We start from the raw sequence: 26,364 nt of genomic DNA on the forward strand, positions 1-26,364 counted from the left end.
TATTGTTTTAAAGTATTAAATTAAAAAAAATTTTAGAATAATTTTAAAACCAGCCGAAAGTTCCAGTATTAAGATGAAGTCAAGACCTTTCTACCTTTCTCCCCTCTAAAACCAACCAAATCAACAAGAAACAGGACCACAAACCCACTTGGAATTTTTAAAAATCAAAACAAAATAAAAAATGAGAAAGCACGTGATCGGTGCCTGATTCAGAATACTTTAAGAATAATGAAAAAACACTCCAGTTCTCAGAGTTGACGTCGTTATTAATTACCCAGGTTTCTGTCGGGGCCCCTTCACGGTCAGGCCTCCCTCCACAGGTCGTTTGGCCAGAGCGTGGTCCTGGCTGGGGTCCACAAACTTAAACACATGCGATGCCCCAAACTGCACTTTCATCCCACTTTGCAGCATGGTCGTCTCTGAGATGCGCAGCCCTTCCACGTAGGTCTCGGCGTCCATGCTTCTAGGGGTGACAGTGACAACTCCATCCATGTTTGTGAGGTCACAGTGATGGGGCTGTATTCCTGAACCAAACAACTAAAAATAAAAGAAAAGCAAAGAAACTGCCATAATAAAGTACACAGTATTTAAAAACAGAAATTTAAAATTGTGAGTTCCCCTTTTCTGATAAATGTAATCTAATAAACTTGGATTTTTGGTGTTTTTAGTGGATTTTCCACCAATGGTATAAAAATAATAAACACTGTCAAAATAATTGAACATTTTATTTTTAGCATCCGCTAACCTGATTTAAGGCATATGGCAACTTTGCATGAAAAAGCATATGGGCATCTTAAACAGGTAATTTAATGGCTAAATCGATATAGACCATTATGATTAGTGATTTCTATCTCGCTGTTCTCTCTGCTGTGCTACACAGGGAAGGATGTCAGACCTAACCCTGACCCATCATCTCGTCACTGAGCAACGAGAATACAGAGTGGGGAGGGTCTGCCAGATTCGGCAGATGGAGTGATGCACTCCGACCATCCTTATCCACAGAACGTGTTAGGCTGTTTTATGTAAGAACTGAGAAGGGAACTCAGCTAACATTTTAACTGTAATTTACTAAACACTTATTACTGTACGTATCAGACCCAGTGACAGGCGTTTTCAGCAAGTTAATCTCCCTTCATCCTGAAACACACCTATAAAATTATCACCATCCTTTGGAGAAAAGTAAACAGTCTCAGAGGAATATCCAAGACCACTTGACCACTCCAAGTTTCTAGAGGTCAGGCGTGGACATAAACTCACACTCTGCTCTTTTCACGCTGAAGCAAAGGAAAGTGACCCAGAGGGAACAGGATATTTACATTAACATATAAAGTCTTTAATTTTTATCCATCCACCCATTTGCTGGCATGTGCTACTTACTACCCACTGAAGTGTAAGAACTACTAAAGGAAGTGTAGAGCTGCAGCACGATGGTGTACGTACCTGGATGGAATTGTCATCAAACTTCTCTGTCCCGACCTCAGTGACACTTAACTGAAGGCGGTACAGCTTCGGCTTATCTCTGGAGTCAGAACCATCTGCAAGAAGAGAAGGGACAGCTTCGTGGGCAAAGTGTAATGTTCTTATCATGTTATTTGAAACAAAGCAAGCAAACACAAGGTTATCTTAGAAGCAACACCACAGTTCCCTCCAAATTTATATCATGCAATTTAACTAACTGGAGTCAGAAAATTCCAATTAAGACATAAACACGTCAGCTTCTGTTTAATGTAATTTAAGGTGCTACAACTGTTATTCATACCAACATTTTCTTACCACAGAAAAAGCAATATTCTCTACCACGCAGTCCTGGATATTTGTTACTGATTCTAAGGAACAAGCCTGTAGGCAAATAAAGATCACCAAAGACATAGGGACCTTCTTCTTCAGAGCAGCCCCTCCCTATGGCAAACCTGCCACCGCAGGGCACACAGTACCATGGCGGGGGGGGGGGGGGGATGGGGGGGGCAGCTGACTCACTGATGAGGTTCCGAAATGTACAACCTCACGGCTCACCCCACACCTGCTGGACCAAAACCCTTGGGGATGAGACACAAGCCTGCGCCTTCTGAAAAACGTCCCTAAGTGATGCGACATCCACTGCTGACGCTGGCTCCCGAGGACCTACTTACTGTGAAAGTGCTCAGCTCCGCGCACCAGAGCCGTGGTGAAGGACAGACAGGGAGACCAGCTTTTGAGTCTATGTCATTTTACACCTCGGTGAACTAGTGCAAGAATTTACATTTCCCTGTGCAATTATTTCTATGATTGAGATGACTTGGGAAGGGTAAGGGGGGGAGGAAGAGGAAGCAGAAACACTGACGAGATGTGTCTCATTTATACCCAGATGTTTATTCCCTTCTCACCCGCCATGTTCCGTGTAAGACAGGATGGCAGTCGAAGACTTACTCTGATTTCAGAGTTGCTAACATACGAGGCGATCGGTGAATCATGACCCAATCTGAGCCGTGGCTCTCAGCCTTGTTAGCACATATGCTACACAAGTCTCCTTAGAAGGCCAAGTACACCCTACCTGCCGTCTGCGCTAACGCCTTAGTAACCTTTAAAACCTTCAACATCATGACCAGGCTGCCAGTTAAAATCGCTAGTCACTGGATCAGGAACCTAAGTAAGCCACGAGCGCTCTAGAAGTTAAACATCCAGAGTGTACAGGGCTTGGGACTGCTAAAATCTCTTAGCTGTGGTGTGGCCTGAACTCAGACAAGGCACCATACGTATGCAATTCTGCTAGACTATACATAGTCACATTCTAATAAAATTTTGTTTCTGAAATATATCTGAAACCTGTGAAATCTGGGTGAAGGTAAGCAGAAACTGAAGTAGTATTTGAGACACCGATGTCTAAACATGCACGAAGAAACTGCTTCTTCGTCTGTGTCACTTCACAGGGTGCTGGAATATCCTCATCGTATATGGCGGTAACAAGCATTTTTGAAACAATTTTATTGGACACGGGTTGTTCCCTGCCAGACCTGCTAGACCCATGCCCTCCGCCCATGTCCCGTGTGGCCTGCTGGCTGTAAACACCACCGGCAGTCCTCGTGACACTCCGGGTCGAGAAGGGCTGTGTGTCCCTCTCATCCCCCACAGCTCCAAGGACCACTTTATCTCGCCCAACTTTCTATCTGCTTGCCTCCCCCATCTCTGAGCTCCTCGGAGGCTAGGCTTGGAGAAAAAAAACCTTTCTCCTGGCACTCAGCAAGGCTCTGGTCCATGGTACGTACTCAAAGATTTAACGTATTAACAGCGAATAATTATTAACTAAAAATGAAGAAAATAGCACAATACAAGGTGATCACACAGAAATTACCCAAATGAATTATAAAGAAAGCAAAAGAAGCAAATAAGTGATCAAGAATAATCATTTCAATACAAAGTTAAAAATACAAGAACATGAAAAACGTGTGTTTAGGGGAGAAAAAGTCACATGAACACTTCTCTGAATGCTTCTGAAAGGTACCTTGTGAGTCACGCTTTTCTAAATCACCATTTACCACAACAGGTTTAGAACCATAAAGAGAAAGGGAAAAACACAACCTCTTTCCCAGTCTCTCCTTCCTTACTGTTTTGCTATCAACACATGGACTAGAAACAGAAGTCTTCCCAGCCCCTCTTCTCTTACTAACTCACAGTAATAACAGAAAGCATAGATAGACTTTGAATAAGCTCAACAGTGGCCACGGGATTTAGCAGATAAGATGGTGTCTGGTTTGAGTTCGGGGAAGGGGAGAAAATGGAGATGGAGGCAGGTCATGTTCAAATAACTGATATCTTTCCTCTCGTCCATTACTATCTCCTTGATAAAAGTACAATGATCATCTCACAGGCAGTAAAATTGTGTCCTAAAGCACAAATCTTCAATTTTCTGCCCTTCCTCAACAGGTAACCTACAAAAAGTCAATTTCTGCCCAAAGTGCCCTTCTTCCCGTTAGATAACTAGAGTAAATCTAGGGCACTTTAAAAGTAGAGATAAATCTCTCTAAGTAACACCACCACAAACAGTAATAGTACTTCAATCAGAATGTTTTTATTTTATAATTTTGTCTGAAAAATATGTAATATATTCACATGGTTCAAAATTTAAAAGGCACAAAAAGTATACAGTGAAAAGTATCCTTCCCTTCCATGCCTCTTGTCTAGTTCTCTCCCACCAGAAGCAAATCTTTCAAAATCTATTTTATGAATATATAATTAAACAACTGGATACACATATTCTGTTCTCTCTCTCTCTCTCTCTCTCTCTCTCTCTCTCTCTCTCTCTCACGTTAGAATACTACTTAGGGTTCTCAAAGGAAATATGTAACACTCAGTCACATGCAATCTTTGGGACATACATACACTAAAAAATTGGTGTTTTACCTGAAATTCAGATTTATCAGGTGTCCTGAACTCTATTTGCCAACCGTGGCACCCCTAAATTACTGCTCACACTGTCCTGCAGCTAATGTGCCAGCGTTTTTTTTTCTTTTAAACTGAGATGTAACAAAGTTTTCTTTAATATGCTCACGTTAAGGGGAAGTAGACCATTATGAACATTGCCTAAGTACAAGTTTCAAAGGGCACTTGTTTTCACTCTATGTCAATTCTGTGCATTCAGTTCTGCTTCTGCCTTCAGTTGCTTCCCAGAGTAAATCTCTGGCAGTCAGAGCGTGGTGCTACATGTTTCTTTCTGCAGCACCATTTAGGAGGAGAGGGCAGGAGGGACTCAGTCCATGCACAGAATGCTGACTGAAGAGCTTCCCATGGCCCAGGCACTGTGCTGGGTGCTAGAGACAAATGTGAGAAATTGAGAAGAAATTCACACTCTCACAGAACTTACATTGTAGTGAAGGAACACAACAGATAAGAAACTATCAAAAAAATTTTTGAAGCTTATTGAAACATATCTTACAGCATATTCTAACTAACTCCCCTGGGAAATAAAACAAACTCTCCTGGAATAGAACTGGCATAAAGTGTGAACACTTTAGTGAATATTTATTCCATGCATTTTACACACCAGATAAAAGGAAATGCATTTTTCTCCCTATTGTTCCATTATTTTACATTACAAAGTTAACAAGCACATGAAAACATTAAAGAATCCTCTTCGGGAATAAAATAAAAACATGTCTTAGACTATGTATATATGAATATCAGAATAGGTAATAAATACCACTTGTTTATATTTAAAAAACCCCAAACTCCAAGATTGGTTAATATCCAATGAAAATCTGTATGATCGGTTTGGAGAAAATGCAACTTGGTAAGTAAACCTTATATAGTGAACTTTATATATCATGGGAAAGTATTTGTTATATTCAACATGTAAAAAAAATAACACTTCGAATATGAAAACAGACAAAAAGAAGTGTTTCCAGAAAGCCAACAACTAGCTGTACTACTTCAGACGACAAACACAGATGAACAAAATGTGAGAAACATATTCTAAGCAAAGGGCAACTTTACTAACATGAAGAAACGAGCACCAACCAGGAGAACCGAGAACCCTGAGACGATCTGAACTGGCTGTGATTAAAGCTTAATAGCTCCCTACGAAAAAAGCACACCCAGGAGAGAATTCCAAGCGCATGGCTAGTGCTCTTCCTCTTTAGGAGTCGCAGACACGTGGCCTCTGGTTTGGGACACTTCTTCCCACCACCCAGTCACTAGATCACTGGACAGTGGTCAACAAGCAGCCCCCCTCATCTGCCTGCCCCTCTGTCTTCCTTTCCCACCTCCAACATTCTCCTCCTCTCTTCTGGTCCCTGCCCCCTCCTCTCCTTATTCTTCCCTCTTCCTAACCCTTTTGGGTGGAGGAGGGGACAGTCAGGAAAACAACTCTCTCCCTTCTTTGGTCCAAGTTCTCACTTAAGACAGCCTAAATAAAGGAACTGGACGTTTTTGCAAAATAAGCTTCTATTAAATGAGTTCTGGATATGGACTACTTAGCAGAAAAGACTAGAATTCTAGACAGTACATTTCTTACGGTGAGTTCTTTACATCAGTTCCAAAACGAATGCACCAGCGCTTTGGTGGCAGCACGAATGTGCGGGCCGCTGGCAGGCCGTGCTCTAGCTAATGACGTAGTAGGAAGCATAGCGTTACCTTCGGAAGTGTGAGAGCTGTAGTAGGCAAAGTGATTCCTTCTCCCTGGGGTTCAACACATGCACAGGACCCAGGTGAAGGCAGCGTCAGCAGGACAGAGGCCATGCAGAGCAGGCGGAGAGGGAAGGAGGAGAGACAGGAGAGAGTGAGCTGTAGTGAGACACCTCGCAGAGGACGGAGCGCGAGCCCCATGCACCCGCTCTCACAGCTGTGAGGACAACAGGTGCTCTGGGCAGCGCGTCTTAGAAATCAGTGCGGCTGTCAAGGAAAACACTGAGACAGCAGTGAGTCACCAAGCAGCAGGAGAGGCGGGAATCAGACGTGTAGGGACCGCCACCCCACTTGGCTGTTCTTTCTGTGGAAAGGACACAGTCAAATCCAAAGCAGAGAATACAATGACTTGTACCCCCATTTCTCCAAGACAGTGTAAGCATACACCCGCATCTCAGAAACGTCCAGCGCACAACTCCAGGACCTTAGCCCAACTGAGACCCTGTGCAGTGGAAAACCAGTCACATCCGTTCACCACAAGTCAGCATTTTTCAGTACCATTTGCTCATCAATGGAAAATGAGTCAGTTTCATTCAGCACGCTGACTACGCTCAGTTAGTGATGAAAACTGAGAGACAAGGCTTTGGTGTAGGACGGTGGCCCAGCGCTCGGGCCTGCCACAACTATCTGCTCCCCTTACACAGCGGGAGCAGACCTGATTCCAGGCAGCTGTGGAACAGGGGACGCTACCCAGCAGGCAGCCCATGTCATCAGGCGGGAAGCCCACTGGACATGGCCCCTGGGACTCATCACACTGCATCCCACTGATGGCTCTCGGTGTGAGACTCACCTGAAGGCAGCAGCAACTGTCCACCTTTCTGCCCACTGCCTAGCATACCAGAGGATCAGCGGATGCTGGCTGAAGGTAGCAGAACGCCGTGACGGAAAGGGAAGTATTCACAAGCATGTATCACACGCTACTGCCAACGTTTGCTGAAAAGTAGTACAGAACTAATACCTACCTAGGCTCTCTGATCTTCTCACACCTATAAAAACTTCACGTATTTCATCACCTGGGAGACTGTTAGTATGAAAGAAGCAGTCAAAACAGCAATTCTCAGTAGACTGTGAGTTCCCCAGGTCAGAGGGTTTCATCTGTTTCGTTGATGCTCTATCTCCAAGGCCCAGAACAATTTCTGACATGTAATAAGTACTCAACAGCTGTTTGTCAGATGAATGAATGAATGAACGCTCAGCCTGCCTCTGCTACCCACCCAAACCAACTTTCCATTATGCACTTGAAAATTATTCTATGTCTGCTACTATTTATCAGTTCTCTCTGAATATAATACTCCTAAATCCTCAAAAATTTTGGTCTGGAGAAAATAATCATCAGTTTCCAGCATGTAGTACAAGATTTTAAAGAACAGATCCGATGCCCAAAGACCTTAAAAAATTTCAAGTCAAAAACAAACGGCTGTCTGTCTCCCAGTTGCTACTCGGCACCTCTGACGACCAGGTACCAACACGCGCTACACAGTCCAGACACTGTAATCCTGGGACATGTTTGCAAACCTAACGAGAAACCTAACGCTTCCGGGCACTTTCAGCCACACTGACACACTCCTTACAAACAGCTGACCGACTCCAAGCCCTCAGACGTAATCACTCTAAAAAGCACCGCCTGCAGCGTACCGCCCTGCGTGGGAGCCACAGCCTCGGGAAGAGTAACACCGCTTTCTGTACCCACACAACCGAACTGGACCTTATCTAATCAGTAGGTAGAATCTTGCAAATAGAAACAAGCAAGCAAGAATCAAAGGAGAGAGTAACGTAATTCCTGCCAAAAGAACCATAGATTACCTACATATGCAGTTTGGTCTGTAGCTAACTTTTTCTGTAATTATGAATTGAGCTTTATTTAAAAGCAGTTCTGCATGGCAGGGTGCAAGAGTCTATTCTCATAGCATTATAATCCAGGTCACATATTCCCATTTTAATCAAATAAATGAGAAAGGATGTAGTTTAACTGAACAATAAGCAAATGTGCCACCACACCCTTCACACATATGCGGGGGTATACAGTACACAGAGACGCGTGTGTATAAAATAGTCCTTTAAGAATGCCCAGGATGCATTTCTCTATCTGGCAGCTCACTTGTAACAACAGCTTGGGCTTAAGAGAACTCTACAAGCACAATTGAGGACTAACACGAAATAAACTTAGTCTATGATCACTTTAAAACCAAACAAATATCCTTCCTCTTACAGGTGTATTTCTCAAATGCACTGTCAAATTTAACAGGACTTCTTTTCCGAAACTGTTCATACACACACACTTGCCTCTATTAAATCTGCCCGAAGAGGAGGGCATTTCAGTTGGTCGTTTTCAGGAGATTTTATATTTTACAAAGGTTATTTGGGGGGGGGGGGGGGGGGGAATTTAAAGGGAATAGATTAAACCTCTCCTTCAATTTCTATATTCACTATTTTAACTTTTTCCAATATTCATTTCTGTCTATGTGAACTTTCTTTTTATGCATGAAAGTATGTATCTTATGACCTTAAGGTTTTGGTTTTTTAAATAAATGTCACCTCATGAGGGTTACTTTGAATTTTTTTTAAATAAATGGTGTAAAAAAGGTGTGGGCCACCAGAAAGACCACTTAAATAAAATTCATTAGAAAGCATAAACATTTAAAGCTAGAAAACAACCACTCCTACAGTCCTCACCTGGGCTTAACTCTACCAGGTAGGGCAGCTTTTCAGGCGGCAGCGCAGAGCCGTAGCCGGACCCCTCGGCTCTGTCCTTCCCCTTCACTGGCTTCCCGTCCACGTGCTTCTTCGTTTTCTTCGGCACGTAGTCTGGGGGCCTCCTCTTCAATTGAAAGACTAAAATCCCTACAGCAGTAACATGGTAAATTATGAAGCAGACTCACATTAGTGTAGACCGCTGGCTGACTGGATTCAACCAGTCAGAACTGATCAAGAAAATGTAATTCAGTGAACATCTCCCGAGGAGTGACCGTGCGAAAGCTCAGCCACTTCGTATTTTCACTCCACAGAGAAAACAGCAGTCTCTTGATGGGTTCTGAAAACTCCAGCTGGCAACTTGTGACGGTTATTTTTACATTACATGCTTGAAAAATAACACATCAGTTTAAGAATAAATGTTTCTATTGGTAACCTTATGATCAATATATTCACACACACACACATATAACACATGCACACACAAATACATATACAAAAACATATTTTAGTTGATCTGATTTTTATTTAATTCAATTGAATTAACTCAGAATTCAAAGGAATTTGACATTAATTTAATAAAGTAACTTAATACTGTCTAGAAAAAGTACTAAACAAGTGTACTTTTCAAACTACCAGTCTATATTCAAGTACTGATCAGATTAATTGGCAATAAATCTTTATGTCTTTATTAGTACGAAGGCTTTCTACTGAGCAACAGTTAGCTTGGAATGTAAATCTGAAACCAAGAAAACTGTACTTCATCAAAAACATAGCTCTAAACTTCCACTGCTTTGAAAGAGAGGAAATGGGTTGAATAGTGGTAAGTGTGGACTCCTTCGTGAACTAACTGACTGGACAATCTTTAGGGTGGTAGGTTTTCCTCCCTAGAGTAACACATCTGTGCACACAGCACCCAGTTCATCTGCTCAGCACAGGAAGGACCCCATGGACAGATACCAGGTTCTTTCACGTGCTGACACAGGGGGAAAGGCTGGCTGCTTCAGGGCATGCTCCTCTCCCCACTGCAGTGTGACAGTCTGTCCCAGGTCTACACGCGACACTCACACAAGCTGGGGGTGGCCCTCGGAGAAAGGGGACCGGCTGGGAGCCATCAAGCAAGACTAAGAGGGATGCAGAATACTGTACGGCAAACCACCACCAAAAAGTACCGCCATGCACACTCTTGCACCTCCTCTGATAAATTCAGCAACTGGTATTAACGTATCAGAGAAGAAATTCTTTAACAAATGAAATTACTCTTTACCTTTGTCACCTGGCCATTCCCTGAAGATTTGTAAAGGACACTCCTCATCATCCAGGATAATTTCTTTAGCACCTCTGTCATCAGAATGCTGGGCTCCAGGAGGAAGCATAACCTGAAAGGAAAATATAATTAACTGACATCCCTAAAAAGTTAATTAGTGTATTTAAAAGAAAGAATTTATTGTTTTTGGGTAAAGAAGTCACTGAAAAATCAAACTGATCAAACACTATCAACAATTCTCACTAAACCACCAACAAAAGTGAAGGAAAACAGTTTCCAATAAAAAGCTTAGTCAGTTTGGGCAGTTTTTATTCACCTGCCTCTTTGGCTCCCAAAAGAACTAATCTGGGCTTTTGTGTTTTTTTTTCCAAACAAACTTTTATATAGAAGGACAATGTGTAATGCTTAAATGGTAATGTCTTAACTTTTGCTCTGCCGTTGTTCTAGTTTAGTATTAACACGAACCAAGACAGGGTTACAGAAAATACACGCAGACAAGTCCTTGGCATCTAAACTTCATTTTCAGCCCACAGTTAATGTAATAATGTCACCTTAATAGCTCTTACCCCCAACTGTCATCTGCTCACACACCAAACGGATTAGACTCTTCTATAGACCCCTATCATTTCTGTCTATATTACTTCAAATTGCCTTTAAAAAGTTTATTATAACACACCCTTATGTAATCAATTTTTCTGCACAGCTTTTTGTATTAAATTTCATATCTTTGGCTTAGAACACATTCTACTTCAGGATTTGACGTTCACTCATCTCGAGTCTCAGTCTTGGTCACGTACCACTGGAGATCTGGGCACATGGGACGACTCAGAGTTCTCCAACTAGGCCTCGAATTTCACGTTTCCGTGATCCCTTGGGACTAAAAGGCCCAATCCCCAACTCTCATGTCTAGATAACACTCACTCATCTACCCACAACTTCCTAGGAAGCCTTCTCCAACCTCCATTCTAATTTAAAAGTTCCCTGTTTGTATTTCTCATTCTGTCCTCTCCATCTCCGTTTATTATAAGCTCTTTTGAAGGCAGCTCTTATTTTTCTGCCCCAGCATAGTATCTAACAAGAGAAACTTAAATATTTATTGAATAATTAATTAGAATAGATAAAATAATAGATGAATATGAAAGAGCTACATATTACATAATTTATATCGAGATGGCAAGCCAAGAAAACAAAGAATTTCGAATTCAAAGTTAAAATAATAATCAGCTCCTGATTTGTACCGCCTAAGCCTGCAAAAGAAACGGCAAGGACAAAACCGAACAGAAAACCAAAACCAGGAGAGCCTCAAACGAAATCATCAAATGACCTCAAAGGGACCATCACTAAAAGCCCAAAGAAGGGTTTCACAGCCTCCTGACCCTCACTGAGGCGTTCTTTCATTCTCTGGTTTTCATCTGTAAAAGGAGGCCGAGTTACTGAAAGGAAAAATGTTACAAAGTTCATTCTTACATATCATCTCAAATGCAACCTGGTGGAATGGATTATTTAATAGATTTACATACGCTAAGAGATACTTTTTATCTACAAGAAACTATGGATGGCTGTGAACCATATCATCCAAATGCTGATTAATTCTGAATAGCAAATTGAAATTTACTTAAAACTTGAATCTTCATGACGTATCTTAGTAAAAGCTGTAAGAACACATTAAAGCAGATTTTACTAAAATAAAGTTACCTATATATGCAAAATAACAACTGGAATGATATGTATCAAAATGTTAACAGTTACCCTCCGGTACCAACTCGACAGTCGCTTACCCGGGCAATACAGTAATCCTTAGGGTTTTCTTTTTCCAGACCGTACTTCTCCAAAGCTTCAGCCACTGCAAAGTCCGCAGGGTCCGTAGTAGACAGCAGGATGGTCTTATAGGGGATATTTGGTTTTAAACTATCTGCATAAATCCTCAGTGTCCCACCTGAAAAACACGAGATGTCTTTGAGCACAACTTTATTTACCCACTAACAGCGACAGCTACCGTTTCCATCACCTAAGAAAAGGACAGCTGAATTTCAGCTGCAGCGCATGCAAAGATGGGTGTACACGACGCCATCTTCCCCTCCCGTTACGTGGCATGCACCAGCAGCAACCTGTTCATCTCGTGACACCTTGCTCCAGTGGGCATCCTATGTGACAAAGACTTCTGTCCTCTCTTCCTCTCTTCCAGATGAAGAAGTGTGCGTAACGATGAACTGACTACCACTATGGGTAATGGGTGAAGAGGAAGAAACTCTAGAATCTGTTGACAGTACTGCTCTTTCTTCAACTGCTTTCCCCTTTCCTTACACACACTTGTACATGGTTATATACTTATTTCACCATTTTCTCTACTTACTGATCATCTATCTGAAACTTAAAAACACTGGTAAAGTTAAATATTAACCCCACTGAATAAGTTCAATGTAAAAAACTGAGCTAGGCGCCAGGAGACCTAAGGTGCTCGAATCCTAAGATGTCCCGCAAGCACCTGACAGTACAGGACGGGGCTCATTTTTCCTTCCAGGCGATGCATACCAGAATGGCACTTCTAGCTGTGGTCTAATTTGGGGAAAATCAACCAGAGCAGGGTCGGCCCGGTGGCTCAACCGGTTAGAGCTCCCTGCTCCTAAGTCCGAAGGCTGCCGGTTCGATTCCCACATGGGCCAGTGGGCTCTCAACCACAAGGTTGCCAGTTTGATTCCTCCAGTCCTGCAAGGGATGGTGGGCTACGCCCCTGCAACTAACAACAGCAACTGGACATGGAACTGAGCTGCGCCCTCCACAACTAAGACTGAAAGGACAACAACTTGACTTGGAAAAAAAGTCCTGGAAGTACACACTGTTCCCCAATGAAGTCCTGTATCCCTTCCCCAATTAAAAAAAAAAAAAAAAAAAATCAACCAGAGCAGAGTGATGTGGATATCCTGAGGTTTTCTTTTTTGTTTGTATACACATTTTGATGGAATCCTATGGTATGTATACGAGGTTGGACAATTAAGTTCGTGAACTCATCCTAGAAGACGTGCTATACACCTCATTGCTAAATATCACCAAGGTCACCTTCCACGTACTCCCCTTGGGAAGCTCTGCACCGATGCCAGCACTTAGTCCACACTTCAAAGCAATTTTGGAACTCTTTTTCTGGCATGGCCATCAGAGCTGTCATAGTATTACCCTTGATGTCCTGAATGTCATCAAAACGTCTTCCTTTCAATATTTCCTTTATCTTTGGGTAAAGAAAGAAGTCATTGGGGGCCAGATCAGGTGGGTAGGGAGGCTGTTCCAATACAGTTATTTGTTTACTGGCTAAAAACTCCCTCACAGACAGTGCTGTGTGAGCTGGTGCATTGTCGTGATGCAAGAGCCAAAAACTGTTGGCAAAACGTTCAGGTTGTCTAACTTCTTCACGCAGCCTTTTCAGCACTTCCAAATAGTAAACTTGGTTAACTGTCCAGTTGGTACAAATTCATAATGAATAATCCCTCTGATATCAAAAAGGGTAGCAACATTGTTGCAACAAGTTCGTGATCTTAATTGTCACTTTTGGTATCATAATTTGCTTTCCACCTATGACCTAAGATTTATAAGCCCTAACTAACATTGTAAGTACAGCTGTAAGAATACCAGGGAAGTGAAGCAAGACCTCACATCCCCTTTGCTGCCTGTGACCTGGGGTAAGCTTTCTCCTTTCTCGTCTGCAACTTAAAAGAGCTAGACTAAAAGAGCTGCGGATCTCCTGAAGCACATTCTAAATTTCCGTGACTCCTTGCCTCTTAATTCTAATGCAGGTATTCTGGCTACTGAATATTTCTTATATTCTCTTTTTCAACAAGTCTGGCACAAATTGCATTTTGACCACTTGACTCACAGGAAAATAATGTTGGTCTTTTAAGAAACCAGCCAGTCCACATTGACTTGTAGTGCAGACCCGCTGATTCAGACCAGGGGCCAGGCTGTCAACACATCTGACCACGTGCAAACTCCCGCAGCTCGAGGGCCCCACTGTCTACTGCTGAGGACACAGCAATGACCAAGTCAGTGACCCTGCCTTCAAACAGCTTACATTCCAGTTGTGGGGTGCTGGGGGTGAGACTAACAGGAGCACAAATAAAACTGAAGACAGTGGTCCATGTTGAAAAATACAGCATCCTACCTTGGATGGCTGGTAAAGGCCTCTCTGAAGGGCCACCATCTGTCATGATCCCTGAACGATAAGCAGCTGGGCTGCATGACACCTAAAGAGCTTTCTGGGCACAGGACTAGCAAGTGCCAGTCCAGCCGCGCCTGGGGAAGTCCGGCTGCGGTCGCCGGCCAGGGCGGGCAGGCTGAGGTGCGAACAGGGAGGCACAGGCAGACACTGGCTGAAACCAAGACCCTGCGATGAGATGTCCTGCAGTGGATGGAGGAAGCACCGGGACGCTTTCAGCTGTGTGTGCACAGGTACGTGGGGGGGGGCGGGGGGGGGAGGCAGAGCGTGTGTGGGGAGGTGGGTGAAATGCCCCGGGACGCTGGCTTCCGGGGAAGGAGTGGTGGCAGAGGGACAACAGGCCAGCAGGGAGCCCGCGCCCTGAAATGTGTGCATCGGGATTAATTACACTCCCCTGCCAAACACAGATGTGAAGTAATCGGTAAGAAAAACATGTGCAGGAGAATCAGTGGAAATAATTTTGTAGGCTGAGGTAACACCTATGTGCCTTACACATTCAACAAGCACAGAGCCAACTCGACCTTCTGCTTTAAAAGCTGAAGCGATGGACTTGTACCCCCATCTCGACGGCTACAGAGACATGCAAATGGTCAGAAACCATTTTTCTAAAATTCACATCTGCTCAAAGCCTACACAAGGACTCTGCAACCCCAAAGGGACAGACCATAGAGGAGGAAAGGCTATTTGGTCTGAAAACATGCAACGACAGGGTTTATCAGACAGTCATGAAAGAAATCAGTATGGTTCCTACAGATAATTTTATTTTGAGCGGCACTTTTTCTAAAAGTCACAGCATGATGACATAGCTGTAAAATTCATACTTATGTGGCCAAATGAATTCAGCTATTGGATGGTATTACTTCCATCATCTATTCAAATGTTTTAGAACATCTATTTAAAACTTGACTTGGTTTTAGTATAATGAGTGTTATGGCATTTTGATTTAAAAAAAGCAATAAATGGATACAATCTGATTGACAAGGTTTTTAGTTTATGAGCATAATACCATGGAACTGTCATAACAAAGATGCATACCTCCCAATTTGCTAAGGCACTAGAGAGAGAACAGAAGCTAACATTTACAAACTCCTGCTATGGCCTAAAACCTATTTGTACAAATATGCTCCGGTTCTCATTTGAAGGGGGGATTATGATCCTCACCCCGGTCTGCACAGCAGCCAACGGAAGCTCACAGGACACCGGGTCCACGTCGGAAGGCTCCGCTGCTCCCAAGGCCGTCCATGGGAACAATGAGGCACAAGAACGACAGACTCCCTAAGTCTCTCACGATTCTGTTCATGCAAGTCCCCGCAATAAAAAACCATGACCGCAAATCAATTAATTGGGCAATTGGGGTCAATTCTACTTCGAAGATATCACAAAGTGAATATAATATACCTGAGTATTAAAAACACAAACTCCAGAGCCAAAATGTGTTACAAGTTACGATGTCTGACCAGCTGTGGAGTGAGTTAGACAGATACATGTAAGTTATGTCATCAGATCTTGGAGAATCAACCATGGGCTTAGGGGACAGGGAAGTAACAGACCAGCTGTCATAATCTTTACCAGACTAATAGCTACGTTAATTGCTACAGTAGGTTATAAAGCTGTATTTTCCAAGATATTTATTAAAAATGAAACACTTTAACTTATATTTGACTTCCTTAATATTCACCATAAACAGCTACTCTGCTAACATAATCTAGTTGCTCAGGTTTCCTTCCGCCCCAACCATCCCCTTCAATAGACAGCTCTGCTTCTCGGATGTCCTGCCGTCTCCGATCTAATTCTCTGGAGTTGTTTCCTTTGCCTCCTGGACAACGGCCTCCTTAACTGTCTGTGTTACCTGTAACCTTCCTGCCGACCACGGATCCCTCCCCAACCTCTCTGCACCTGACTGCTGACCCGTACTCGGGATGAGACCCCAGACGCCAGCACCTCCCACGACACGCGTGAATGAAACTGGCTCTCACTCCCAAGGTTCTTTCCTTCCACAGTCCATCAGCATCTCCCAGCTGAAAGCAGGCGTCACCCTGAATGCTCCCTCCTCGGGAAAACCAGTCTGGTAGCAGTTCCTGGCCATTCACCTCACATATCCTTCCATGCTTTCTCAGCTGACGGCCCACCGTCCGTGCCTGAGGTCAAAGACTGCGCAGGACTCACAGCGGGCGCCTCCTTCACCCACAATTCCTTCAAGTCCATCCTCCATGCTGGAGACAGTAGTCTCTCCAGACTTGAAGCTTAGGCTTTCTAAATCCCCAGCGTAAAACTCTTCAGCAGCTTATTAACAGATCATACCAAACTTTTCCATCAAAGCACCCCCAATGGTGATAAAATAAATATGGGTGTCTGGGAGCCTGGCTTGAAGGGACACAGAGGGTTTCCTGTTTTATCTTAATTCATAGAAATGGTGCGTCCTAATCCACATTAGAAACATACTTCTTATAATACTTTAAGTTACTTACAAAGCTTGAGCCTCCACACTATGTCCATCTTTATCCTGACTCACCCCGAGCCCACACGTGATTACTTCTCTAGGAATCAGAAAGCAGTTACCATCTCAGTCACACTGCCAAACGCCTTCCTAGGACACACAGAGCCCTTCCACTCGGTCTGTGGTTAGCACATGGCAGGTATCAATAAGCATTCGTCTTGTCCTTTCTACAATGTTTACCAGCTTTCTTCTTCTTTATCGTTGTATTTTCTCACCTTCCTCCTTACCCTGTTTCCCCGAAAATAAGACAGAGCCAGACAAAAACTCTAATGCGTTTTATGGAGCAAAAATTAATATAAGATCCGGTCTTATATTATATAATATAGTAAAATAAGACTGGGTCTTATGTTAATTTTTGCTCCAAAAGACGCATTAGAGTTGATTGTCAGGCTCGGTCTTATTTTCAGGGAAACACGGTATTTTCTTTTTAGTGCATATGTTTGTAAGTTATTGCAAATCCTTGAACAAGACAGGATATATAAGCAAAATAAAAACCTGGGTATCAAAAGTATAGATTACTTATGGAACTAGGAAGTCTCTCATTCTCCTCATCTGAGTCACTGATACCACAATTCCCGTGAAATATATAATGAAGGTTCAGTGAGAAGGGCTTTGAGCAGGGGTGTCAAAACTGCGGCCTGCAGGCCAATTGTGGTCCGCAATCCATTGTTAATTGGCCTGCAGCAAATTCCAAAAATATATTTAGTTTACTTAAATAAACCAGGTGAGGCAATACGTACTTCACCTCAAGTGAGTGGCCCGGCTGTTTGAGTATTTTACCGCATATGGCCCTTGGTGAAAACCGTTGAAAAAAGTTTCGACACCCCTGGCTTAGAGGGTCAAAATAAACTGGTGATGCTACGGTGGCAAGTAAGTTTTGGGAGGCAGCTTACATCGCAACTAGCGGCTGCCTGGCATGGAACACCCACTGGAACATAACATGCTGCATAAGCTCCAAAGCAAGGAGGTCATGGGCAAATTGTCATGGTGGCAAGGTGAAGTGACCACGTATTTTAGAGCCAGGGTGCACAGACTAGCTCACCAATAGCGACAAGACAAGAGAGACTACTAACGCCGTTCCCGCGAACGTAACATGAGTGTAAACACAGCTTCCTGTTGATGGGTCTAACCTGCCACAGGCGTGGACTGGATTACAGTCCGAAGCACGATCTGATGGGGAGTGACACCCGGCCACTCAGGCCTGGATTCCAGAAAAGGGCCCACAACTAAGCAATCCTTCCCAACCCACACTGTTTTACATGAGGCTTTATAGAAACGCTGCCCATCCCAACATTCAAAACTCTAAAACTAGTAAGCAAGCTAACAGGATACAGGATGCAACATGATGATGTCCAATTCGTAAGCAGCTAAACGTGACATCATAAAAGGACAACAGAGTTGATGACAGATTAGGTTAGAAATTTTTAGGAAAGGCTGGATCAGTGATATAGCCCTCTTGTACAATGATTTTTTTAAAAAAAATTCAAATGATCATGCTATTTTTTCACAAGTAAAACTATAATTAGTAACTTTATAACAAGTATTGTCCTCACTGAATACAATTATAGGTTCATTATAAATAAAAGCTTTATGTCAAATAGCTAAACATATACAAAACCAATTTATAGATCAAGTAGTAAAGTCATGTGCTTTAAGTCTCGTCCCTCAGGAGGACAGAATAATCTGCAGAAGATGCTGGTAAATGGGAAAAACAAGGTAGGGCAAAAGTGTATAGAGTGCTGCCAATGAATTAAAGGAACTGACAGGGACAAAAAGCCAGACTTCTCTAAATATACCGTTTTGTAGATTTGACTTAGAAACTATTAAAGGACACTGGATTTTAAAGAAGCAAACCTCTAACATCAAAAGCAAAATAAATCAACCTAAGTAGAAATCAATACTGGTATACAGCCGTACAGACAGGAATCAATTATACAATTTGACAGTATAGCCTTGTGGATATATTCACAAACAAAAATTTCACAAAAAGCTTAAAATGTTTTCAGTATCATGTTGTTAGTACTACTACTGTATTAGCATTATATTTATTTTGATATTATTACTACGTATTATAGGAAAAAGCAAATAATTAGGTTGTTGTTAGGAAGAAACAAATTTATTGGAAGGAAAAATGATACCCCGATTTTCTAAAACCAAAGTAGTAATAAAAAGGCACTGCCTAGCTCCGTCCACTCAGTGGGCTGTGCAGCAAAAGCGCGGGGCGACCAGATGCTTGTCCCACCCAAAGGCGTGGGGCTCCTAGTGTGGGGCAGGAAATGCACAGGGGGAGCCTCGGACAGAACCTCTTCACACAGGAAAGCTCTCCAGGACCACGGGGGCCATCTCAAAGACTCGAGTGCCAGCTGGAAGAGCCCCCCCACACACACACACACACACACACACACACTTGCTCAAAGTGACACATCAAGAACCAGAAGGACGATAACTTGAACAGCCGGGTATACAGTGAGAAGTTTTAAATCCATTACAATTTTTTCCAAACCATTGCTCGCCTATGATACCAAGGTAAGTATTTCTGTCCCACCCTTTCCCCCAAAATAACCCAAACCTGTACCTCTATCTAATCAAGGAAATGGAGAAACAGGAGGAAAAAATGGTAAACGGCACCACAGGATATATTATAGTCAGCAAAATGTACAAAGCCACCTACGTTTTCGCTAAAACAGACCAAGGATTAAGCAAACTGGGAGGTAAAATAAAAGCAATGGGGATTTTAGAATGAAAGACATAAAAAGACGTATTAATCAACTGAGATCAAGAATTATCTGACACAATGAGGAAAATCCGAACGACTCGGTATTTGATGATATTAAGGAATTGTCAATTCTTTTGTATGTGATAATGATCCTGTGGTTTGTTTTGTTTTTGAAGAAGCTTTACCTTACAGGAAAATATATCAAAATACTTACAAATGAAATAATGAGAAATTTGGGGTTTGCTTCAAAATAGGAATGGCAGCAACATATGTAAGAGCAGAGATGAAATATGAGTTATTAATTATGAAAGCTTCATAAGTACATGGGAGTTCCTTGTATCTTTCTCTCTTCTTCTGTATATATTTGAAATTTTCCAGAATTAACAAAAGAAGAGCCATCCAGGGTGAAATTATGTAACTAGACATATCTCTCCGTGAACAGAACTTATACTTAAGCCAACAATGCTTTTGCACCAGACACATAGGATACATCTGTTAACAGCCGGCTCACGCATTAACTTAACTAAAGCAAGGCCTCCTGATTCAATAAGAAGTGTAACAAAGTAGTGCCCTCTACAACAAATGTAACAGAAAACAATCGGAAACATGGACCTGAATCAGGTCGCCCATCTGAGCTCCGAAATTCCTGCATTCTCTTCTCCAGTTTCTGCTGCCTGCGCCGTTTCATAACCACCTCGGGGTTAGAAATCGTTCTGGTAAAGCTGGTCTCAGGCATGTCTTTGTAAACCTCGGCAGCCAGCCGAGAATTCTCACTGTAAGAAAAAAGACACCAGCAAAATTTTTAAAATTTTGTAGTAGAAGTTACATTGTAATTGTACAAAAATCAAAATGGCAGATGTTTCGGGGCTACATCTGTACCCACATAGGTCTGTCATGTACTATTTACCATGCGCTAATTACCGTGGATAAAGAATAAAGTTTCTCTCGATACAAACTAAGACTGAACTAAGCAGAAATTTATAGTTAAAATTTTATAGTGAGTTTATATACTTTAATTATTGTATATTAATAAAGCTAAAGGCAAATGTATAAATTACAATTTCAGTAATTTCCACCGTTATCCTAAAACAGATCAAATGAGTGACACAACATTCCAACTACAAGAAAGACTGAATATACTTTAATTTAGTAAAAGTCTTAATAGTATAGTAAATCTTGAAGAACGCAAACAGCATGATTTTTTAACTAAAAGATTTACCAATGTTCACTTACTTGAAGCTAAATTTTCAAAAGGAAATTGCTCCAGTGGTTTGTAAGATGAGGAGTCAACTGTACAGAATGATGAGCTGAATGTTAAATACTAAGATTGATAAACTTGACGTTTGATAACGATACTTTAAGTGATATTCTTAATCACAAAAATAATTTAATTAAAAATCAGCCAAGCTTTGAGTCAATCGAGTTGAGCAACTTAACTCATTTTAAGTAGCTAGTTTTCTTAACAGAAATAACAGATCACCCATAATTTGAATTGATGAAACAAACTGTAGCCTAAGCTTTAAACTCTTCTTTGTATTTTTCACATGTAAGCAATACATGTAACACAAATTCTTTCTCTCGTCTAACTACTACACTCAACAGAGCTTTACTACGTAATGCTATACTCGAGAGTTCATGTTCATTCCATCGGCACCACTGCCTAACAGATTAATACCTAAAGCCACTGTGAACCTAAAATGGGCTCCAATTCCACTCGACAGCAAACATCATTCACTGACAAAGGGTTAATATCCTCAACACATACAGAACACAGAATCAATCAAAAATGAAAAAGACTTGAAGAGGTCATCACAACAGAAGAATTTAAATAGTTAATGAACATGTAGAAAGACTCCTACCTTGTTAATGATAAAATAAATTCCATTTATTCAATATAGTACTCCATGCTGTGGAGACAGTATACTGCTCTGTAAAACCCAACAGCGTACGAGGACATGAGAGGGCTGGGGACGACTTTTCTAAGGATGATCTGGCAAGGAAGCATCAGACTGGCGCCCGCCACCCCTCTCAGACAGGTCCTAAGGGAACAGCCAGGCAGCTGCGGAACAAGCGCTCACTGGGCTGTTACTCACAGTACCCAACGCCTGTAAACCACCTACAAGTGCACAGAAAGGGCCGGCTACCAAATTATGAAAAAAATATACACAGAATACTTCAGTCATTTAAATTACTTAATATGTTTTTGTGAACATATATTTGCGACTATATATTTATGTGAAATATAAAGTGTATACATATATATATGTATACATGTAAGTGGAAAAATGTCATGTGAAACGTTCTAGTTTTAAAAGACGGTGACCTTATTTCTATTTAAAAACTCTACATAAACATATGAAGCATGTATTTTGTGCAGCAAAAACGAACCACAGCCATCTTTGGCTCATGTGATGACAGGTGACTCCTCTTCCCCTACTGGCAAGTCCACAGATTCTCACTTTCTAAATGATTGCCTGTTATTTCAACAACAGAACAGTAGTGTACAGACTATTGTGCAGTCAACGCCAAGGTAAGTGAGAGCCCTAAGCATATGGGTAATTAAATGAACTAACTAAACTGAAAACTGACAAAGCTAACTTCAGATCTGAAGACTCCCACATAAGGGAGGGAAAGGCTAATTTCTTCTTATGTCTCTTTTCTGTTATAATGAAAAGGCAATGGTTTCCCTTATCCCTCGGCTCTGAGGTTAGAAGCTCCAATGTTTTGACCCAGGAAGTACATGTAGCACAGGCTGGGGGGAACAAATAAGGAATGGGAGGTGGTCAGGCTGGAGTGAACGAGATGGTGCATTTGAACCTCAAAGGGAACAGCTGCCCTTCTCGCTGGTCTGGACAATCTCTGATCATAGTTAAGCACATGTGAGGTACATAAGAAACCACTGCTGCCTTAAGGACCAGAAAAGCAGAAATGAAAGCAAGGCCAGGCGAAGAAGGAACACTGACATCCACAGGCTGCTCAGGAAAAACAATGTTGCTAACCAGATTAGCAAGTAGAGAGACGACGCGTACATCCCGACACAGAAGCCAGAGTACACCCAAGTTAACTTACATGTCATGCCCTTGGAAAGGTCTATCATCTTTATCAGATGCCTGTCTCATTGCTTCCTTTTCTCTCTTCTTTTTCTCCTTCTTCTCTTTCTTTGAGAGCGTTCTCTTGAAGTTCTGGATAACACCTTCCTTTTCCTGCTTTTCAGGTCCGTTGCTCTGAGCCTTCTGATGAAAGTAACATTATCACTGTGCTGGCGACGACACAGAATCACTACAGCTCCTCTCTGGCTTAGCTCCCTTCAGCCCACAGGCCACAGCCAACAGCAAAGCTACTGGAGCAGGGAAAGGTGTGGGGTGGAAATGCTCTTTCCCTGTACCTGGGCTGACAGCCACATGACCATATTTATCAAATCTTAATAAATTATACAGTCAATACCTGTGCATTTCACTGTGTATAAGTAACATCACCATTCAAAACTAATAAGTAACAGCAGGCAAATAAAAAACTAAATCCACTGAGACAACTGGAGTGAGAATCATGAAATCTGATTTTCAATAAATAAAAATCCAAATAACTTACGTAAGTCTAAATTTAAAAAAAACTAATGAAAACATGGAAATACCTATGCACTGAAATCATTATCTACTTTAGAGATTTTTTAACTTCAAAAGAAATGTTAAGAGTAGTCATAATAAATTGGCTTTTAATAAAGCAAAGTTATAAGTATAGTCTGTGCAAATACTTTTCATTTCTTTTCCAGATCTTGTCTATTTGCTTCTTTATTCTTCATTTATAACATGGCCTGCCAGCAGATGACAGAGACAAATTATTTTTTGTATATCTCAATAGGTTAACTAGTCGAGAATCAAGAAAAAAAATTTTAAACGGTTATTTTATTGGGAAAGAGCACTGCCTTCTGTGTTACATGACGTCAGCACTTCCATTTCCGTTGCCAGCTGCTTCGGCAGCTTCCTGACCCGAGGAAGAGTTCTAGCACACATCAGTGAGGATGTGTGGGCCATGGAAAGGCACATCCACTGACACTGTGGTCAGAAATGAAATAAAACGTGGACAGCAAAAAAGAAGACAAAAAAAAAAAAGAACAAAGAGGACAGCCATTCCTATTTATATATACTTGCTGCTCACTGCAAACCCAATACGTCACTATAGCACAGGAACAAGTAAGGCCCAGGATACACTTATACACCAGGGCTCTTCAACAGGGAACACTGACATCCCACAAACAAAACGAAACTTTTCTGCTGCTGGTCTTTTCGTCTTTTCCCAAGGTGTTGGGGAAAAAAAAATAGAAGATATTTGTCAAAATGTCCTTAACCTTTGCATTTGCCGTCACTTATCAATAATGAATGTTCATGTAAGATGCCACTTGATTTGACACAGAATTCCAGTTTTTTTCAAAGTATATCAATATTGTAGTATTCCACATAAAAAGAACAGTAGCACAGGGATTCCAGACATCCCACCACCTGAGAAAGCTTTAGAATCACTCTATTATATCACCATCCAAAGAAACCTAAGAAAGCTCATTAATTCCTAACTTTACACATAAAATACGAAAAAGGTTTGAAATGTATCTTATTAAGTTGTATCTGAAAGTTCAGACATAAATAGGTTATTACAGTTTTATTTTCCCTTCTGATTCTCATTCAAACTTATTATGATTTTATAATGTGGGGGGGTAACTGGAGCTATTACTTGATCATTAAATCTCTTAGTAACTGAAGCTGACATAACTGAAAAAGTAAGAAGCAATATTTGGGATTCTTGGGCAAAAAAGGATGAAGCAGGGAGAGGCTGGGCTACTTTTCCATCCTTTTCGGGGAGGAAGGTCAAAGAGCAGCTGAGGAAGAGGAGCCGCAAGGTGGCCCGGCTCCCTCCCCACTAACCCAGTCTGCGCTTGTCAGGCAACCCAACCACAGCAGACGTGCAGCAGACGCGCAGCAGACGCGCAGCAGACGCGCAGCAGATGCGCAGCGCCCACCCGTACCTTAGGAGGGACGGCATCGTTCTCATTCTTAAGGACAAATCTCCCCTCTCGATCATCTTTATTCCAATTCAACTGCACAACCAGCGGTTTCTCATCTATATCCAATCTTCTTTCTTCTTCAAAACATGAAACAAAAATAAATTAAGCTATGGTTATTTAATGGCTCTAACTAATACAACAATTAGATAATGCATTTAATTTTATAGACATAAAATACCTTATTACCTCAAGTACTTCCTGATAGACTGACATATAATTCAAAATGGTAAATGAGAGTTTTAATAATCAATTCAATATTCTGTCACTAGTATATGGTGAGTACCATGCATCCAGGGTCAGACACTGACCGGGGACAGTCTCCTCACATTTAGAATTTAATTGGGAAAATAAGAGACATGCACGCAAACTATAGGAAAAAAGAAAGGATACAGGACATTGCTATAATCCTGCTCCTGTAACTCAAATGATCTCAGCTGCAACAGGAAAATAAGGGAATAATGTTAATATATCACGGAAGTTCCAATTAGTCATGAGCTTCTCCTTCTCATGCTCATGTCACCAAGGATGGCAAGGACGCGCCCTCACCAGGCTCAGAAGCGATTACTGCACTCTTCTTTCTAGCGCCGTACATCGGATCCTCTGTACGATGGCCCCTTACCCCTCACCTCCCCTTTCCTGGTCAGGAGCAGTGCTCAGCTCAGTGTCATACTTCCTTCCTCCCTAGAAATCGCTCAAGCCTCCGGGCACTGATGGGAACGTGGCAGCCCACGGAGGGGCCCCCAGAGCCCGCACACTAGGAGCCTACAGGTGGCGGAGATTATCCTCCAGGTAACTATGTAGGATGTGCTAAAATGGGGGCAGCAAACACAGAAGGCAGTGCGGGCTGCTAAAGAATTCCTGTGGTAAAGGAAGCAAGAGTTAAAATTTAAATTCAAAAGACAGACAGACCTATAGAGGCTTTTAGTAAATACTGTACAAGTATGTAAACAGTAATGTTAATTATCAGCATACAAAAATAACAAATTCTAAATTATTATTTTATCTACTGAAAATATGAGAAATGAAAATCAACAGTAATAAGTCAGTGATTGAATCAAGAAATTTGAAATTCTGCTACAAACCAAAATTACTGAGTTATTCTTGTTGCAAAGTTTGTACTAAATAAAAATCCTTACAGGGTGTTTTTTTTTTTTTGACATCTAATATTAAGAACAAATAAGTCTAAATCATAAAACAAAAACAAGGATGAAGTATTCTAAAGCACTGGGCCTAACTATTCAATGGAAATACAGTCAAGGTCCTGCTGCACCTTTACACTGTAAGACATCTCTGCCTGCCTCAGTGGTTCTCACGTGGTTTTCAAACAGCAGCATCCGTTTTCTCCTGCCACTGATTTCACAAGGAATCCCAACGTCCAAAAAGGACAACAGTGGCTGCCTTGGCGGTGGAAGCACAGGTGGGGACCCAGAATTGAGCCCCGTGGAGCTCACGGAGGGGGTGCTCCAAATTCCCAGGGAACCCTTCTCCCTGTGGGACTATGGCGCTGGCCCCAGGCAGCCCCCCACGCGGTCCACCGGCTGTAAACAACAACAAGCACCGCCCCAAAGCACCGTGGGGAGCGTTGCCTGCAGCCAGGAGCTGGGCAGGGCGCAGAGGCACACAGCCCATCACAGGGAGTCTTGTGATGAGAACGGAATGGAAACTGGAGTTTTCCTTTCATTTGATGCGTACTATTTTTTCAAACAGCCACAACCTTGTTAGCGTGTAAATACTTACTAACTTGCCTGACTCTAGCTACTCAATAAAATGAAGTGCC

The 26,364-nt window shown here is 42.0% G+C and overlaps 1 protein-coding gene across 27 annotated transcripts in view; it reads right to left on the reverse strand.

Annotated features, from left to right (window-relative positions):
* Positions 1-26,364, reverse strand: part of AFDN (afadin, adherens junction formation factor) — a 131,151-nt gene that overhangs the window by 68,194 nt on the left and 36,593 nt on the right. For 12 of the 27 annotated variants that reach the window (XM_074333839.2, XM_074333840.2, XM_074333842.2 and 9 more), the window contains exons 3-11: positions 24,549-24,664; positions 22,601-22,764; positions 20,144-20,304; positions 11,893-12,050; positions 10,115-10,226; positions 8,830-8,997; positions 6,106-6,150; positions 1,441-1,535; positions 275-537 (exon numbers count right to left, since the gene is read on the reverse strand). In XM_074333839.2, coding sequence (XP_074189940.2) covers positions 275-537; positions 1,441-1,535; positions 6,106-6,150; positions 8,830-8,997; positions 10,115-10,226; positions 11,893-12,050; positions 20,144-20,304; positions 22,601-22,764; positions 24,549-24,664 — 1,282 coding nt within the window. The remainder of the gene's footprint in view (positions 1-274; positions 538-1,440; positions 1,536-6,105; positions 6,151-8,829; positions 8,998-10,114; positions 10,227-11,892; positions 12,051-20,143; positions 20,305-22,600; positions 22,765-24,548; positions 24,665-26,364) is intronic. The other 15 variants (XM_088795003.1, XM_074333834.2, XM_074333851.2 and 12 more) reach the window with 6 other exon arrangements.

This window comes from Rhinolophus sinicus, chromosome 2 (genome assembly GCF_057876585.1).
Source record: "Rhinolophus sinicus isolate RSI-liver-muscle chromosome 2, RSI-T2T, whole genome shotgun sequence".
Taxonomy (NCBI): Eukaryota; Metazoa; Chordata; class Mammalia; order Chiroptera; family Rhinolophidae; genus Rhinolophus; species Rhinolophus sinicus.